The sequence below is a fragment of the Diadema setosum genome, chromosome 2 (genome assembly GCF_964275005.1).
Source record: "Diadema setosum chromosome 2, eeDiaSeto1, whole genome shotgun sequence".
NCBI lineage: Eukaryota > Metazoa > Echinodermata > Echinoidea > Diadematoida > Diadematidae > Diadema > Diadema setosum.
In genome coordinates this window covers 15,179,789-15,198,490 of record NC_092686.1, presented here as the reverse complement: position 1 = coordinate 15,198,490, position 18,702 = coordinate 15,179,789, and the positions used below count along the sequence as shown (strand labels likewise).

The 18,702-nt window shown below is 37.0% G+C and overlaps 1 protein-coding gene across 1 annotated transcript; it reads right to left on the bottom strand.

The window, feature by feature from the left end:
* Positions 1 to 15,081: 15,081 nt before the first annotated feature.
* Positions 15,082 to 16,155, bottom strand: LOC140242797 (galanin receptor 2a-like). The gene has a single exon (XM_072322556.1). The coding sequence runs from the start codon at positions 16,153 to 16,155 to the stop codon at positions 15,082 to 15,084; it is 1,074 nt and encodes a 357-aa protein (XP_072178657.1).
* Between the last annotated feature and the right edge of the window lie 2,547 nt (positions 16,156 to 18,702).

The window sequence follows — 18,702 nt, the reverse complement described above, 5'->3', positions numbered from 1 at the left end:
CTTCAATTCATTTTTATGACTGAGTGATACAGGAGAAAAATCGGTTGAATGTCGTTTTCTACAGCCAAGCTGATCAGGGACTAAATTCACAGTAAAAAAGAGAAAACAATAAAGTCTTTTGCGTACACTTTTTTCCAGGACTTTAAACATGGCGGGAAGTAAAGAAATTGGACGATCAATAATTTTCCATTTGCCATGAGTTGACTTTTTTTGTAGATTAGTACAACCTTGACCAATGATAATAATGATGATAATAATAATAATGATGATGATGATAATGATAATGATAATGATGATAATGGCAATAATAATCATCATCATTATCATCATCATAAAGTCTCATTTATCCAGGATATAGCTTCTTCAGTGTTGCCACTGTCCTTCCAGAGGGCCCTGCTATTCTACCCAAGCCATGCAAGCGTTGCGAGGTAGCCATTTATACACCCGAGTCGAGAGGGACATTGTGGGTAAAAACATCTTGTCCAAGGACGTAAGCACTGGGCGGGAATCGAACTCGGGTCCTCTGATTGGGAGTATGGAGTCTAATACCCCTTTCAGGTAATCGTGGATGCGGATAATAGGAGCACTAATACCCCTTTCAGGTAATCGTGGATGCGGATAATAGGAGCACAAGTCGTAAAATTTCGATTACATGAACGGGAGAGGAGTAGAAAAGTGCGCATTATTTTGATGCTGCTATTATGCGCATAATTGCAGCATGAGGAGTAGATCGAGAATACATGAACGCGTTTTACGACTTATCCGCACTAACATTCCACAGTTCGGTCAAAGGTCACTCGATTTCCCGCACAACCGCTGATTGCTGAGCTTGAGCGCGCGAGAGGTGTGCATACACGTGAGGATATTCACCGGAAACATTACGTCATTATAGAGGCGTGCGCCGTAACCACGACAAATAACTCCGTCCTTCGCACCATTATATGAACGGGTGCTCGTAAAAGTAGTGCGCACTTCATGGGATATATGAACGCGATTTTGACTACTTCATCCGCATTATTTGGATGCGGATAATTGAACCGCGATTACCTGCCACAGCGCGTTTGGATTTTACCGGACGCACGGCTAGCGCTCTGTGTGGATCAATAAAAATTATAGAATGGGCTTTAGAATCTCTGCAATCTGATTGGTCAATTGTCATGCATTGATTTTTACTGATCCACACTGAGCCATGCGTCCGGTAGAACGCATGGCTCAAGTCTTGTATTATAATGTTGTAGGTGTACCGGATGCACGATGAGGAAAATGGTTGTATTTCATGAATTTAGGGGCCCTTTTTATAACACAATGATGCACAGGCCTATTTCGTGGATCAGTGAGAATGGGATGCTCTCGTTTAACTTTGGAACAGTCTAAAACCCACGAGCGCAGCGAGTGGGTTTAAACAGTTCCAAAGTTAAACTTGCGCATCCAATTCTCACCGATCCACTAGCTGTCCTGTGCATCATTTTGTATATCAATGCATGATAATTGACGAATCAGATTGCAGAAATTCGAAAGCCCATTTTACAGTAGATACCTGACTGTGCTATATAGTACATTGATAACGTAAAATAACGGTCATCTAAAAGAGCACTATGATAATTCTGAGGTTACTTTAATTACTCTTCTTCCTACTTTTCCTCGTCTATTTCTTTTCCTTGTTCTTGCTCTTTTTTTTCCGTTCTCTCCATTTCCCATTTAGTCATCTTCTGCCCCTGTTTCTTCTTCTTTTTTTCTTATTCTTCGTATTCTTATCTTATGGCCATTTTAATTTCTGCTGCTGCTATATTTTGTTGATATCATCAACAGAATCATCATCATCATCATCATTTTTCGTATTCTTCAATTTTTAACATCACTCAGGCTATTTCATTTTCAGATTAAGGACCATCTATATTGGTAGGCCCTATTAATACGGAATATTGTGTGTTTCGGAATAACGAACATCATACGATACCAAATCATTATGCAGATTGAGTGAATGCAGCAATATTAACATAACAAGAGTTAGATTAAGAGAACACATCAGTGAAATTTGTGGAAAAACGGATAATCCTTTGAAAAACTATATTTTTTCTTCTTCTCAATGAGAAGACTACAGCAGTTAGTGATGCCACTGCATGGCATCGATATAAAGACAATCTAAAGAGAATTCAACATATTCTCATTTCTTTGAAGACAACGGCTTATTGAAGTTTAACATGCGATTTTGATCGATATCACTGCTGCACGAAAAACATGTTAAATATTAAAAGTCATTAACTTTGCTGTTTTGTCCGACTTGAATGGAAACTTGCACTATTATGTTTGCCTGCATTCTCTTTGGAAATGGCAAAGTGAACATAAAGTGAATCATCCTAAAGAGCTTCAATGTTTTATAAAAGTCACCATTTTTTTTCCTGCTATCCTTTCTTGGAAAGACGGTTTTTGTTTTGCCTGAACGATTTATGATTACGGATCGTAAATATCAACGTGATCATAAAGTGAATCATCCAAAATAGCTACAATGTTTTCTAAAAGCCATTATTTTTTCTGTAATCCTTTCTTGGCAAGACGGTCTTTCTTTATTTTGATTGATTTATGATCACGGATCTTAAAGGAAAAAAAAAAAAACAAAACGCCAACGTATTTGAAAACGCCAGGGAGGCAATTAAGATTGTTAATGGTACAATATTATGTATGATGGATTCAGACCAGGGTACTAGTATACTGTTAAAAGGGGGGGGGGGGGGGGAGGGAGGGAGAAGAAAGAGCAGAGAAAAATAGAAGATGGTAGGGTGATGAATTATATTATGATCCTGCATGGCTGATCGAAGGCTGCTTTATTACCAGCTTACATAGAAGAACATAAACATCGAAGTGACTTTGCCCATTTTTTCCATTATTATGAAACGCATCATGAAAAGTATTATTTGTACACCAAAAACTTTTTATCATAGAAAATAGCATTCTCCAAAAAAGTGACAGTTTAAGCTCACTACACAGTTTATACCTGACCGTGAAACATCGTAGGTTGTTTAGGCCTGTAGGCCCTATATATTTTCCTGCCCGTTTTCGTCACCTCTTCATTCAATATTATATATATATATATATATATATATATATATATATATATATATATATATATATATACATATATATATACATATTTGTATTATAAAAAGCCTATAGGACACGATTATTTAGACACCAGTCTTCCCACCCATCTTGTATATTCATGGAACAACCAGGACCTTTGGCATTTTTGCGAACCTATTTTAGTGACCTGTCAATTTATTTCCCACGTGTTGGACGTCGAATAAGGACTCTCGAGTACGCCATTTGTAGTTTCAACAAGGTTTCTATTCACGTTGTGAACCTGAGTTAAGTTTATGTATGTATGTATGTATGTATGTATATATATATATATATATATATATATATATATATATATATATGAAGAAACAAACTGGTTTGTTTGGCCAATAAAGAATGGGTTTATTCGACTCGAATTTTCGGCGTCCTACGCCTTCTTCAGGAGTCTTGACAAGACTTGTCAAGACTTGTCAAGACTTGTCAAGACTCCTGAAGAAGGCGTAGGACGCCGAAAATTCGAGTGGAATAAACTCATTCTTTATTGGCCAAAATGCATTACCAGTTTGTTTCTTCATTAATTTCTTCGTGGAGCCAATACGTGAAATCTCAACATGTTTATATATTTTCCCGCACAATTCAGTCGTTTTTTGTTTGTCATTTTTCGAATGCTACTTAAGACGGTAGCTATTGAATACTTACCTCAAGCAAAGTCTTAAACTTTCTTCTTTTGATCACCAGGGTAGTGCTGTATGCCCTGCTGGTTGGCTGTTGCCATCTGATGAAACCTGAGTTAAGTTTTCACACTCTCGAAATCCAGCCTCACAGCGCTGAGCCTTCATTCGAGTGGGCGCAGCAGCAGCTACCAATGCTTTTCGAGCTTTAGTGCAACTGGATGGTATATTACTTCTGAATTGTCAGTAGGATTCTACACAATATATGTTTTATTCCGAGAATAATGAATCCTTCAAATTAGTGAAATTCTTCCGTCGAGATGTTTTTTGTTTTGTTTTTTTCACTGTGGACTGCAACGTCGATGTAGGACAGATCGGTTGCAGTGAATAATGAATCCTTTCATGGTAACTTCTTAGAGCCCTAATATAGCTCTATAATGCCTCAAACTCATTGCTACACTATAAAACCTGTCCATTCGACAGCAGCATGTGATTTAGCATTCTTCTCTTATGATAGTATTTGGGAAGTAGTCACAATATCCCCGCAGCGAGTAATCATTGTCAGTTCTTATCTTCAGTTTAGTCCAGATTTGTATCCGTGCTTCATATCTATATCTATAAAAATGTATGATCTCTTCCGAGACCGATGCTTGACAAGCTAGATGTGAAGTTGGTCGTATCATATCTCTAATGCATTTTCATTTAGATTTCAATTTTGATAAAGTGACGACTACGTCGTAATTTTAGTTGTATTCTATTTGTGCACCCAAGTTAAATATCGTACTCTGCTTTACTCTGCTTAGCTTTACTTTTTTACATTTTATGTATTTTAAGTGAAAATATGAAAATAAATTGAAATTGGAGTAAAATTGAAATACCAGACGAAAAGAATGGTATAAGTTTTACATATCTTTTTTAATACAAATTGAAAAGATAAGAGAATATGGCACACTACATTTCATGTGAAACCACTTTAACTGATCTGATGATGTTTACTACACTTTAAAGGGATGATGCAGTTTCGATTGAGATGGGACTTAAGGTTTCCAACATTTTGATGGTTATTTTTTGAGATAATGAGAAAACTCTTGTGAAATAAGAAAGAGCTAATAATTCTTAGAGGAATTCAACGTTTACTTGATGAAAATTGGTTTTGAAATGGCTGACATATCCAAAACAAAGCGATGCTATAATGAAAGGTGGGACCCACCTTTCATTAGGATCGCTTTGTTTTTCGAAGGATCTCACACACACAAAAAAAAAAAATTGAAAAGCTGAATCCTCACTTCAACCAATACTATACCATCCCTTCAGATTCCACTAATTGTATAGGTGTTGTTTGCACACCTGTCCTATCCCGCCCCCTCATCCGAACGTTATTTTATTGCAGATGCACTTTCGGTCACTTTGATTGTCAAAGTGAAATGTTGAATATTATATGACGTTAAATCAAATCTAATCAAATCAAGGCAAATCACAAATGACACCAAAATTACACAGTCATGCTTATACAAACAGCTATCCTGAGGGCCTATTGTCATTACGCTTCTGCTGTCATGTTTCCGTATGATGCTAATCAGATCTGTTGAACGTGAAATATCGTTGCTCATTTTATTACTCTTCTATATGTTTCATTACGAAGCTTTAGATTTTCGCATCGTTCAGAGGGAAAATAAAACTATTCTGCCTGCGCAAAATTGCGTATCAAAATCAATCTATTTACAGCTCGCGTAGCCCGGGTCCTCACTGAGCGTTCTGCAGGAGGCTATTTTACGTCCGCTCAATTTACGACGCAGACAGCTACTTGATCATACAGTCGAGTAGAAGTTTTTCAGACCGTGAAAAGTAAATGTTAAGTACATTTTTTTCATTCGTGTTCTAGAAGGGCATCGAAGTAAATTTAGCTTGGCTGTCACCTTGGCAACCTGGGGCAACTTTTTTTTTTATTAGCCTCATTAGCATTATTACGTAATAAACTTTAATGTAGGATATGTAATATATTGCTAATTTTACTACAGGAAGCCTGAAAGCATGGGAAATACAACTTTTTAAGGGTTTTCTATCACGACGAATCCATTCACAACACCAAATTTCAACTTCAAATGATGCAAGTGTCTTAGATATCGTAATTACCATAAATAGGTAATTTGCATAATGTAATGGTAAAGTAGATGGTAATATATACCATATTTGTTTGTTTGTTTGTTTTAATCGGTTCCCCCAGTTATAGTATGGTCTTAAAATATCTTATTTTAAACTTCCCCTAATCTGATTTATCACGGGACCTGCGGCTGTAAAAGCTAATGAAAGCTTTTACGCAGCCCCCATCATGTTATTTTTTCGCATCATGACCACAGTTAAATTCGCATGTATACAGACCTTGAGTTATACCAAGACAAATTAACTTTTGTACATTACGGTGAAGATTCATCTAATTTATATTTTGTATAAATATCGCATTTATATACTTTATTGTGATATAGTGAGAAATATGAAAATGAATTGAAATGAAATTGAAATGAAATATGTATATGACCTGCACGAACATGTTTTAAGCACAACGTTTTGTTGTTGTCGTTGTTTTTCAGTAGATTGATATTTTAGAGTGTTATTGAAATAAACTGAGCTTGGTTGGTACCTTGGCAACCTTAAGCAATCATTTCTATTCATCTCATTAGTATATTCAGCTTATTACAGTATGTAATATGTTGTGAATTTCACCGTAAAAAGCCCGAAAACACAGATAACGTAAAAACGTCTTTTCAGAGGTTTTCTATAACAGGGAATTCACTTAAACACTGGTTTGTAATTTCGAACTTTATTAGAAATGTCTTAAATAATCACCATTAAGGAGATAATTAGCATATTACACATGTACAGTGTAAAATAGTCCAGTGGTAACATATTGTACTGTATATGACCTGAAAAATGTTTTCACAATTATAAATACAGACCTTGACTGTGAATGATTCCTCCATGCGCTGAGGCCACTGATCTCTGTATACAGATTTCCTTAAAGATCAGTGGCTAAGACAGGCCAAAGAGGCGATAAATTCAGCGGCCGTTTCAAAAAAAAAAAGAAAATTGTAAGGTGAACGTGAAATCCCACTAAACATTGTGCAGTTGATTCCATAGAATGAAATCAAACAAAAAAGACCTAGTCCTTAGACTAGGTCTTTGAAAAGAATGTTACGTCATGGTGATAAGGTTGTGTGTGTGTGTGTGTGTGTGTGTGTGTGTGTGTGTGTGTGTTTTAAGCAAAACAAAGCTGATTACGATCACTTTTATGATATGCAAATATGGCTGAGGACATAATGTCATTCCATCACAGGTCACTTGTTGATTTGCGCATAGACCCTTTTGCATTTTTTGTTTTGTTTTTACTATTATATAAATATTTTCTGGACTCGAACCAGTGGAAGAAGTGTGAGGCAATGTCGTCCACAATGGCTTCTCCTAATTTGCAGGTGTAGTTGCTACTTTCTTATAATGTTTCATGAAGCCATACTGATATATAGAATTGTAGATTTCTATAAATTTCTCACTTACAATCACATCTAAATCACATCGTGTATAGACTTTACTCTTTCCATTAAGTCAACTTGTAGATAGTTTGATATTTCATCATAAGAAACAATTTTCATGGAACTATTAGCCAAACGATTAAGTCCGAGCATCAGTTGCTGCAGAAATTACCATTTCGTACTCATTGAATTGAGCACGCTAAAAAGGGCTTTTTACTTCGTGTCCCATATTGGGGAGAGATAAAATGGATCTTATTAAATCTTTCAATCCGTAGTAGATATTAAGAAAAGCACACAAAACTTTGCCAATCAAACATAGACATTAATTATGTTATCATAAAATGTTTTACTTACATGATACTGTATTTAATAAGACACTCAAAATACGCACTTGGCGTATGATAGTTTGGCATATGATAATTACTATAAGTAGCAGTATGAGAGCACCATGTGAGATTTACAAATAGTAAACACAACCAACAAAAGACTTCAACAACTGATTAGGATTTGGGAAAGATTAAATAGATCTGGTTAAATCTTTTAATTTGCACAGATAAGAAAAACAAACAAATCTTTGCCAATCAAACACAGACTTTGATATCATTATCAATTAGGATATGGGAAAGATCAAATAGATCTGGTAATCTTTTTAATCCGCACTAAATAAGAAAAACACAAATTTTTGCCAATCAACACAGACTTTGATAACATTATGCTAAATTATTTTACCAACATTATATTGTATTTAATAAGACACTCACAATACAAACTTGATGCTAACAGTACTATAAGTAGCAGTGTGAGAGCACCATGTGCGGTTTGTTACATATCGTCGGTTGAGAATGATAAGGGCATTAAGTTGCCACTAAACCCATAGTGCTCAAGACCACTTAACGCCCTTCTCATTCTCAACAGACGATATATAGGGTAACCGTAACCAACAAACGACTTCGACAACTGATTAGGATTTGGGAAAGATTAAATAGATCTGGTTAACTGTTTTAATTCGCACAAGATAAGAAAAACAAACAAATCTTTGCCAACCAAACACAGACTTTAATCTTATTAGGCCAATTCCAAAAATGTTTTACCAATGTTATATCGTATTTAATAAGACACTCACAATACGCGCTTGATGATAACAGTTTGCCATTATTATGATAATCACTCGCAGTGTGAGAGCAACATCTGAGGATTGTTACATGATTATAGTAACCGTAACCAACAAAAGATTTCGCGCTTGATGTTAAAAGTTTGGCAAATATGATAATTACTATAAGTAGCAGTGTGAGGGCACCGTCTGAGGATTGTTACAACCGTAACCAACAAAAGACTTCGAAAACTGATTAGGATTTGGGAAAGATTAAAAAGATCTGGTTAACTGTTTTAATTCGCACAAGATAAGAAAAACAAACAAATCTTTGCCAACCAAACACAGACTTTAATCTTATTAGGCCAATTCCAAAAATGTTTTACCAATGTTATATCGTATTTAATAAGACACTCACAATACGCGCTTGATGATAACAGTTTGCCATTATTATGATAATCACTCGCAGTGTGAGAGCAACATCTGAGGATTGTTATATGATTGTAGTAACCGTAACCAACAAAAGATTTCGCGCTTGATGTTAAAAGTTTGGCAAATATGATAATTACTATAAGTAGCAGTGTGAGGGCACCGTCTGAGGATTGTTACAACCGTAACCAACAAAAGACTTCTGATTAGGATTTGGGAAAGATTAAATAGACCTCGTTAAATCCGCAGTAAATAAAAAAACAAAAACACAACCAATCAAACGCAGACTTTGATATCATTATTCTAAAATGTTTACCAACATTATATTGTATTTAATAAGACACTCACAATACGAACTTGATGTTAACAGTACTATAAGTAGCAGTGTGAGAGCACCATGTGCGGTTTGTTACATAGGGTAACCGTAACCAACAAAAGACTTCGACAACTGATTAGGATTTGGGAAAGATTAAATAGAACTGGTCAAATTTTTTAATCCGTACGAAATGAGAAAAACACACAAATCTTTGCCAGTTAAACGCAAACTTTAATCTTATTATTCTAAAATGTTTTACCAATTTGCGATTTTCAGTGAGTTTTGGCAACGGCCTGAATTGAGAGAAATGTTGCATATTATGTACCAGTGGGGATGCGATTAGATGAATAATCTGTTTAACTATATTAAGCCCAAGCTATTTCGACCCTTCCCGGGCCCAAGGCGGTGCCCCCTATGCAACCTTTTCACTATTTAATGTATCATCGTCATATTTGGCACATGGGTAGAGCAACTCATACTCTACATAACCGTAAATTTGAATTTACTCAAAGTCACCCATTGAGGGCGCTATTTACCAAAATATAAAGAAATACATAGGAAATGTGCTACAAAAACATGATTTTTCCATATGATTTCTTTATCTCCAGTATATATATCTTATTATAGACCAATCATTTTCATAATTATTTGCCACAGATGATAAGCAAGTGGAATCTATTTTGTTATATGGTTAAGATTTCTCAAGGTCACCACATAGGGGCGCTATTCATAACAACATAAAGAAATATACATGAGATCTGTGATGAAATGTTTGGGATAGGTACATGTATAGATATCACATTTCATATTTGCATAATATTAGAATTTTTAGTTTGCAGATTGATAATATGATTAAAAAAATGATATTACAGACATAACTTGGATCAAAATGACACAAAATAGGAGGGAAATCCTTGGAAAACACTGTTGTTTTCAATTATCTCTGTTATATCTATTGTTTTATGCCTAAGTCACATAAAAACGAAGGAAATAATGAGAAAAACATTTCAGGACCATAATTAATTCACATTTTGCATCTTCAGCGAATTTCAGCTCAGAAATGCCCATTTCATACACTGTAACATTGCTCATTGATATTGGAACAAAAAAAAAAGATGCAAAATCTGACTGACATGGTTGTCAGTTTATGGTTGCCATGGCAACCAGCAATATCAAAAATAGCTAAGTTATATATCAAAATGTTTACAATAAGATTTTAGGAAAAGTCACTAAATTTGGTTGAATTTGGATTAAGGGCAAAGGAGTGGCAAATGAAAATCTAGTAGGGGGCACAATGTGCCCCCGGGCTTTATAGGGTTAAGGAGGTATACACTTAAACCGTCATAACCCGAAGACTTACTGGATTTGAGATCGTTTACGATAGTAACAATTTCATAAAGTTGGCGAGAAAAAAAGAGAAATACTAAGTGATTCAGAAAGATACTGCATAAAATTACGATTGGGTAGGCCTACATTATAGAAGATGCTGAATTTGGTCCTATATTAACGAAATACTCATTAAAAGAGTTTGCAATAACATTTGGATGCGTAACTTCATATCCATTTTCAATGATTTTAGAACAGATGTTATTTTTTTATTTCTCAAAAAGATCCTTAAATACCTTCCAAACTGAGGTGGTGCTGGACCCATTAGTAACCACATCATGAAGCATTACGACTTTTTGCCCGTATATAAAAACGTGATACAACAGACTTAGCAACTAGGAATAGGTGATAGACGGAGGTATACGGTTTAGACATGAGTAGTAGGGTAGGTTAACCATAATTTGTATCATGTTTGTACTTGTAGATGCCCACAGCTTCATTAGATCTTGTAATGAAATACAAATAAACCTAGTTGTCACGACTTAAAAATGACGTCAAAATTACGAACATGTTCTTTGTTTATTGAGTCAAAAATAAACGTTAAAAAGTCAAAAAAAAATGGGAGGGGGATACCCCTTTCCACACTACTGAGATTACTGAATATTCGGACCTAGAATTCTGAAATATGATACAACCATATAGTGCAAAAATCGATTTTTGTTTGGAATAAAAACATTGAAAAATATGTATTTTGGTAATTGTGCCAGGAGAGGGTGTGGGATGGGGAGAGGCCCCCTAACCGCTAACACACGACGGAGATTTTGCATTTTTCAGATCTGAAATTCATGAAAATAATTTACATACCACTTTTTTGTGAGATGTTCGACTTTTATTTCGATCAAAAAAGTAAACAAGAAAAATTATGTGTATTGAGGAAAATATGTCGGGGGGGGGGGGGGGGAGTGTTGGGAGGAGGACACCCCCTTCCACAAGAGGGAGAATTTTGCATTTCCGGACTTGAAAATCAGAAATCAGAAATCTCGTGTAACGGTTTTCTTTCTATATATTCATAGAAATGTGCTGGCGGTTGGTGTTAGGGGATAAGTGTGGGAGAGGGATAACTCTCTCTCTCACGAGGGAGATTTAACAGACAGGATATAGACTGGTGAATATAGGTGAATATAGGTGAATATTTGGACAGTTTTCTATTTAAAAAAAAAAGAACGATAAAATTTATTGTTAACATCTCGGGAATGCCCCCCCCCCCCCCCGGATTGTACGCACCTGTTAAGTACAAAGTCTAATCGAAATGAACCGAGCGGGGGAGATGTTGCAGTTTCATTATTGCATTTCAACGATCCGGTGCATACTTCTTGTGGTGTAGTTTGATTTAAAAAAAAAAAAAAAAAAAAAAAAAAAAAAAAAAAAAAAAAGATCCATGGGGAGGGGCAAAAATGCCCATTTGTCCCCATAAGACGACTCCCCTAATCATCCCTATTTTATTTGCCCATAGATCATCCTGACCGAGTTTAATAATTCAGGAAATGGGGGGGGGGGGGAGGGGAGTTCAGTTTGTGTGTTTGTTTGTAATTTGTAGGTGCTCCCAAGTGGCGCGTGTCATATTATGTAGGCTTATACTGCTTTACGTTTCCAACATCTGGACCATTATACTTTGTAGCAATAATAATAATAATAATGATAATAATATATAGGCCTATATATATTTTTTTTTGATGGCCGCAGTTCGCTCACTGTGACCTTTTTGAGAAGCTGAGACATGTGATTATGGATGTCTGCAGCATAAACATCAATAAGTTTCATTTTAAGGTCATAATCAAGTTATTCAAAATATTCGCGATCGCAGGCATACTTATACCCACGTTTGAGTGAGTCCTCTGAGATGGCGCCGTAATCGGTCGTTTGGCAAGTTGTGATGTCAATGCATAAGGTCTATTATAATACATAACATCACACTCTAATCGTTGATATGATGGAGGGGCGGGGGGGGGGGGAGGGTTTACTCAGGATTTTTTTTTTTTTTTTTACACTAGTCTAACTCTGAAATGGAAGTCTCTGTATCTTATCTCTTGAGATTCAAACACTTTTTTGATTATTTTGTTTGTTTGTTTGTTTGCGTTTTTTGTTGTTGTTGTTTTTGCTGCTGGCAGGCGGTGGAGGGGGACCCCCTGGACCCCTCTAGTTGCGGGCCTGATACATCGTTAAAAAGACGTGATAAATACGTCGCAAATCAACGTGAATTCTACGTCATTAATACGTCGTCAATATGACGTGAAAAATAAGTTTCAAAATTAACGTAAACTTTACATCATACGTCATGAATATTAGGTAATAATTCATGTTGGAAAATATACGTAAAGTTTACGTCATTAGAAGGTCGCAATAATTATCATGACGTCATTAATACGTTACAAAAAGACGTTAAAATCAAGCCATTTTCTGGTCATTAGACGTGAGACCAGCTGCGAACATTGATATTAAGACGTCTTTTTGACGTCAGTCTGCTATCAGGGCTGGCAGATGTTAATGTTGCTATAACTAGCAGTAGGAGTGCACTATATGTGCAGATATTGTTACATAGTTACAGTAACAGTAACCAACAAAAGACTGCCATATTTGAAGTAGTGTAGAAGTAGTGTACATAGTGAATAAGTAGTGTGTATTATTTTGGAGTATAGTGCCAGAGAGAGAGAGAGAGAGGGGGGGGGGGGAGGGAAGGAGGGGATGGAAGAGAATGCAGGAATATGTCGAAGAGTAAGAATACATCATCCAAATCTCGTATTGTTCACACTTTCCCTCAAACATAATCATCGATCTGTCGTTGAAACGTTTTCAAGATTAGAGGGGGGGGGGGGGGGGACAAAACTTGGAGTTGGAATATCTGTGCGAGGGAGTGGACCGACCGAGCGGGGGAAGGGTGTTGGAGGGGGGATACCACACCAGGGAGATTGTGCATTTTCAGACCTGAAATCCAGCGAACTGGTGCACACTTTTGGTGAATTTTTTAGATTTTCCCCCTCTCAAAAAGAAAGAACAAGAAATATTCACAGGTAAACTGATTGACTAAATCGCGGTATCTCAGCTCTAATTCCGCGTATGCGATACCACTGTGTAGGCCTATATAGTGATACATGCCCCCCCCCCCCCCCCCAGGATCGACGGAATTCAACATGATAAACTATTATATGCATATATCTTCTTCAGTTTTTGTAGAACCAAATAACACCATTAAAAAAAAATAGGGTTTATGGTTGGGAGATTTACTGTGCCAGGAATTTACAAGGGTGTGAGTTAACTAGAAGATTTGAATCGCAACAACACATAGCAACAAAACTTGAATACCGAATTTCAAATTCACACTGATATGGTGATAACCACATAATTATTTCCTATCATGTCACACAGCACATGGATGCACGTAAATTATTTTTGCGATAAACATAATTGTGGGATAGTTTGCTAATTCTTTGAACAATTAGTCCTCCTCAGATATACATTCATGAGCCAATTCAATATCACCCATGGTTCTTACAAAGAAATTAGGAAACCAGAGGGTGACGCCAGGGAAATATTTTAGTAAATAGAATCTCTCATAATTTATGGTCCAAGTAAAAGATGCAATCTACATACATCGCGCCTTGCAAATTGCCATTGGAAAATAAACATTTTTTTTTTTTAATCAAATGTATGTTGCTGTTCACTCTGTATCCTTATTTACCCTATTTCTATGAGTTTACCAAAAAAAACACACACACACACCCACCCACACACACACACACACACACACACACAAACAAACAAGCGTGACTGGGCTTATCCAACAGACACGATTGCCTCTTCGGCAAACCTACACATTTTCAACGATGCTGTTATCCTAATTATATTAGATGCTTTTCCACGTAAACACTTTCCGTGGCCGGTACTTCAGGCGGTGTGTTGCACAGCTCTATAGATGGAATCTTCCTTATCAAAAGACACTCAAAACACACATACGATTATCAAGTTGAGTGTTTTATACATAGTGCGATTAAACATTATTATAGAAAGGGTTTCATTGGAAACCGGTGTTCAAATGGAAAGTCATGTTTCTACGAATTAAGCAGTGACATTGGTATAGCGTCCAAAAATTAGATGCCATCACATCACACGTTTCGTACTGACTTACCTAAGATTCGCCAAATCCTCAGCTCAGCTTTTGACATGAAATAAAAGAGAAATAAATGCACCTTTTACGTAAAATTGTTGTGTTGCATTTACCTGTATACTTGAAGGGAAACTAGTCGAAGTTGTTGAATTTTTAAGCTAAAACGTGATTTGTGTGCTATTCTTTTTTCTTCTTCTTTTTTTGCGCGCGCAACCACCTTCAACTTACTAATTTGCATAATCTGTTCCCAACCAAAACTTTATTCGGTAAAAGCATGTGAAACTTTAGAGTCAAATATCGGGTTTTTTTTTTTTTCAAACGTTATGTCCGATTTTGATGAAACTTCCATGACACACATTTTGTTTGATTTTAATCGATTTATGCAAGTCAACTTTAGCATGGAGAGTAATGGAACTTCAAGCTTTGCTATCGCTTTCAAGCCTAATGACTGATGACAGAGACGCCTGTAAAACCAGTTAAACGCGACTCTAGACTTCGGCAAAAAAGAAGAGCTTTTTCACCCCTTTCTTGAATCGTCGATACTTGAAGGCATAGATGAAAGGATTGATGCACATATTGCAGAAGGCTAGGATGACCGAGAAATAGTAGAAGCCGCTTTCGAAATCGAGATACCCCCCGAGGTTGAAATTCAAATACATGATTTGATTCGGAGTCCAGCAGACCGCAAAGGTGACTGACACGATCAGAAGGGTCTTCACGATGTTCTTCCGAGCTCTGTCTCTGTAGTTTGGAATTCGGACGGCACCACGACCACCAGCAGCAACATTCAATGGCAAGGCGTTTTGTCCAAGAGGAGCCCTGGTGTAATCCTTATCGCTTTGGGCGTGACTGCCACAACCCGACATTCTCAAGGCAATTCCGGGGGCATTGAAGTGAGCGACTCTATTTCGTAGAGACATTACTAGCCTTACATAAACAAAGATCATCACCAAGAGAGGAAAAAGGTATTGGACGAAGAAGGATATCACCCCAAGGGCGATCAGCGCCCTGTCCGATATCTTCGTTATGCAAGCTGTCCCCTCAGCGCGAATAGGGATCGTTGAGTATGTCTGGAATCCAAACCCTAGAAGCCAGGGGGCGAGAGCGACGACGATTATTGTCCGCCTTTTCATTGTGGCTCTCTTGTATTTAATGGGGTGCATGACGGCGAGGTAGCGTTCCAACGTTAAAACAACAAGGTTGAACGTTGACGACACAATGGCACTCCAGAAAAGGTACTTGCTGTTGATGACGGTGCATGCCATAAAGGCACGGACTTTGTTTTCCTCATTGACCGGAACTTCGGAAAGCCAGTGAAGGAACACCAGCAGAGAGGTGATGAGATCGATCAGGGATTGGTTGGCGATTAAGATGTTCATGAATGTGCGGAGCTCCTTCAGCAAGCTGATTACTGCAAGGACGAGCACGTTTCCGAGTATTCCGACTATGCCGAGGATGGTGAATACGATATTAACGATTAAATCCTTGTTTGACGCGTCCCACGTCCAACTCGATGTCGAGTCGAGAAAGTTTGAAGTCGTCAGAGTGGTTTCCATTTCCATTGTCATTTAATGAAGCAAAGTTTAAACACTCGTTACCGAAAATGACGAGAGGATGTTAAAAGTTTTTGGTTGAGTGCAGGTTTGAGCAATGTATACCCTGTAATATATATCTTGAGTGGTCGAATGCGCACTCGTTGCGCACAGGATGATAATGAATTAACCAGTAAAGATACAACATAATATATACTACTCACTGCAACTCCCACACAATTCGCGAGTCTGTCGTGTACATATACTGGGTGTTACAAAAAAACATTTCCCCCTTTTGATCCTTTATAATTCAGAAACTGTATATCAGATAACACTGACATTGATATGAGCAATAGCTGAGTGTACAATTTTGTTGGGGGTAAGTTTGAAAATGAAAGCGTAAGTCAGCTTCATGAAATTCAGCATTAATTTTTCAGTTAGGTTTCAGATTTTGTTCTATTTTCAACCCTCTGTACAAAATTTTAACTTTGCACAGATGTTACTGGTGTGTATGGAAGTGTGTAGTTGACACCTATGTATGGTCCTGGACAATGGCCATGATTTGAATGCTTCATTATTTATTCATGAGGAATTCCACTATCACAGCTAGTCTTTATTCATTCTGAAATGTGGTGTACGCAAGTACATGGAAACATGTGCTTACTTTTTTTCATGTGCGTGCATTTCACCCTTTGCCATGAATTCAGACTAGCAGTGCCCAGGGCAATCCATCATGAATAATTAATAAAGCATTCATGTGCCTTGGAGCAGAGCTCTGAACAGGTGGTATCCGCATGTCCATTGTTCAGGGTCATTGTAAGCACACACTCACATACACGTCATTAGTTCCTGTGTAAAGTTCAAGTTTTGTACAGAGGGTTAAAATTTGACCAAAATCTGGAACCTACCTTTGAAATTAATCATAGACTTCATGAAACTGATATAGATTTTCATATTCAAATCACCTTCAACAAAATTGTACACTATTCAGCTATTACTCATATCAATAACAATTTTATCTGATATATACTTTTCGAACTATTAAGGATCAAAAGTGGGAAATGTTTTTTTGTAACACCTAGTAGAATCAATATACTCAGTGTAACATCGCTTCTTGTCAATATCTCACATCTTCATGGTATAAGCTCTTTGATATGTCCTTTCTAGCTGGAAAGCATAAAAGAATCAACAGAACTGGAAGGCGATTGACATTGATTTAGCCGCATGATGAAATTCTTGTAATGATGCAAGGCACACTTTGCTATATAGGCATATTTGAAGAGTTTGTTTGCAAAAACCGATAAGTCCATATTTGTCAAATGGAGATATTTGCGATTAAAGGTCAAGAAAAATAAAGAGAATAATAAGAAAATTTTTGCTTCTTTTGACCATAACTTAAAAAATATACAATTATATGTAGTGACCAATATATCATTTAAAAGGTATTATTTTGAACTTTATGACAGAGATCGCACTTCAAAATCTTCAAAAATGGACTTATCGGTTTTTGCAAACAAACCCTTCATTTGTACGGGTGTTTATTTACAGCTATAGTAGAACAACTTAAAGGTGCAACTGTGAAACTTTCAGTAAAGGTGTAAAATTTGACTCTACTAAAGGTGCAGAGTTGAAACATGTATCTGTGATATTAATGTGACTAAAGGGCTTTTTACACTTGTAAATTTTTGCTTAGCCCCGGACTATCGGTGGGGCTAAGGGGGGGCCTTAGCCCCACCGATAGTACGGGACTATCCTTAGCCCACTTTCTGTTTACACTCGTTTTTGCCAAAGTGGGCTAGCCCCACCGATAGTACGGTACTATCTGGCCCTGCAAAATAGCAGGGGTTAGCACCGCAATTGCGGTGCCAAGCAAGTGAGTGTAAACAGAACGAAAAAATAATCCTGGGCTAAGCGACGGAGACGAAGTGCGACCCTCACTGACCAATCAGAAACGAGGTAATCAAGTGCTGCCGGTGCGTGCGTGTACGTGTACAGTACACAGCGTAATTATGAATATTCATGTGGTTTGGAAAGTCCGGGGCTAAGAAAGACGAGTGTAAAAAGGTCAGTTTTCTCCTTAGCCCCGGACAAGAGATAGTACGGGACTAATTGGCGAGTGTAAAAAGCTGAAAAAATTGGTACGGGACTAACGATAGTCCTGGGTCAGAGAAAGTCCGGGGTTAAGAAACACAAGTGTAAAAAGCCCTTAACAAAAGACATGGCGAGGGAACATGCAAGTTATGCTGAGTCGAGGGGAAGGTGCATTCCAATGTCTTTTGTTAAACATTTCAGTACTTTGAATAGCAACGATTGACAGATGAGGTCATCTGAGGAATATTGGTTTGGAAGGATTTTTTTTTTTTTTTTTTGTGGGCGTTCCGAAGTAATCTGAAGAAAAATAGAAGAAAGAATTGTTAAAAATATATGGAATGTTTCTAGATATTCGTTCACCGCAAAAGTGATGTTGAGGGTATCATAAATCAACACAAATCAACATGCATTTGGATTTCAGGGCCCCTTTAATGGGTAAGCGATGTGAACCTGGTTCAGTCACCCTTCTTTTCTTGTATCAGAAAA

What these genes read in the sequence shown, in the direction of transcription:
- LOC140242797 (XM_072322556.1), bottom strand. Translation starts at nt 16,155, where the DNA reads ATGGAAATGGAAACCACTCTGACGACTTCAAACTTTCTCGACTCGACA.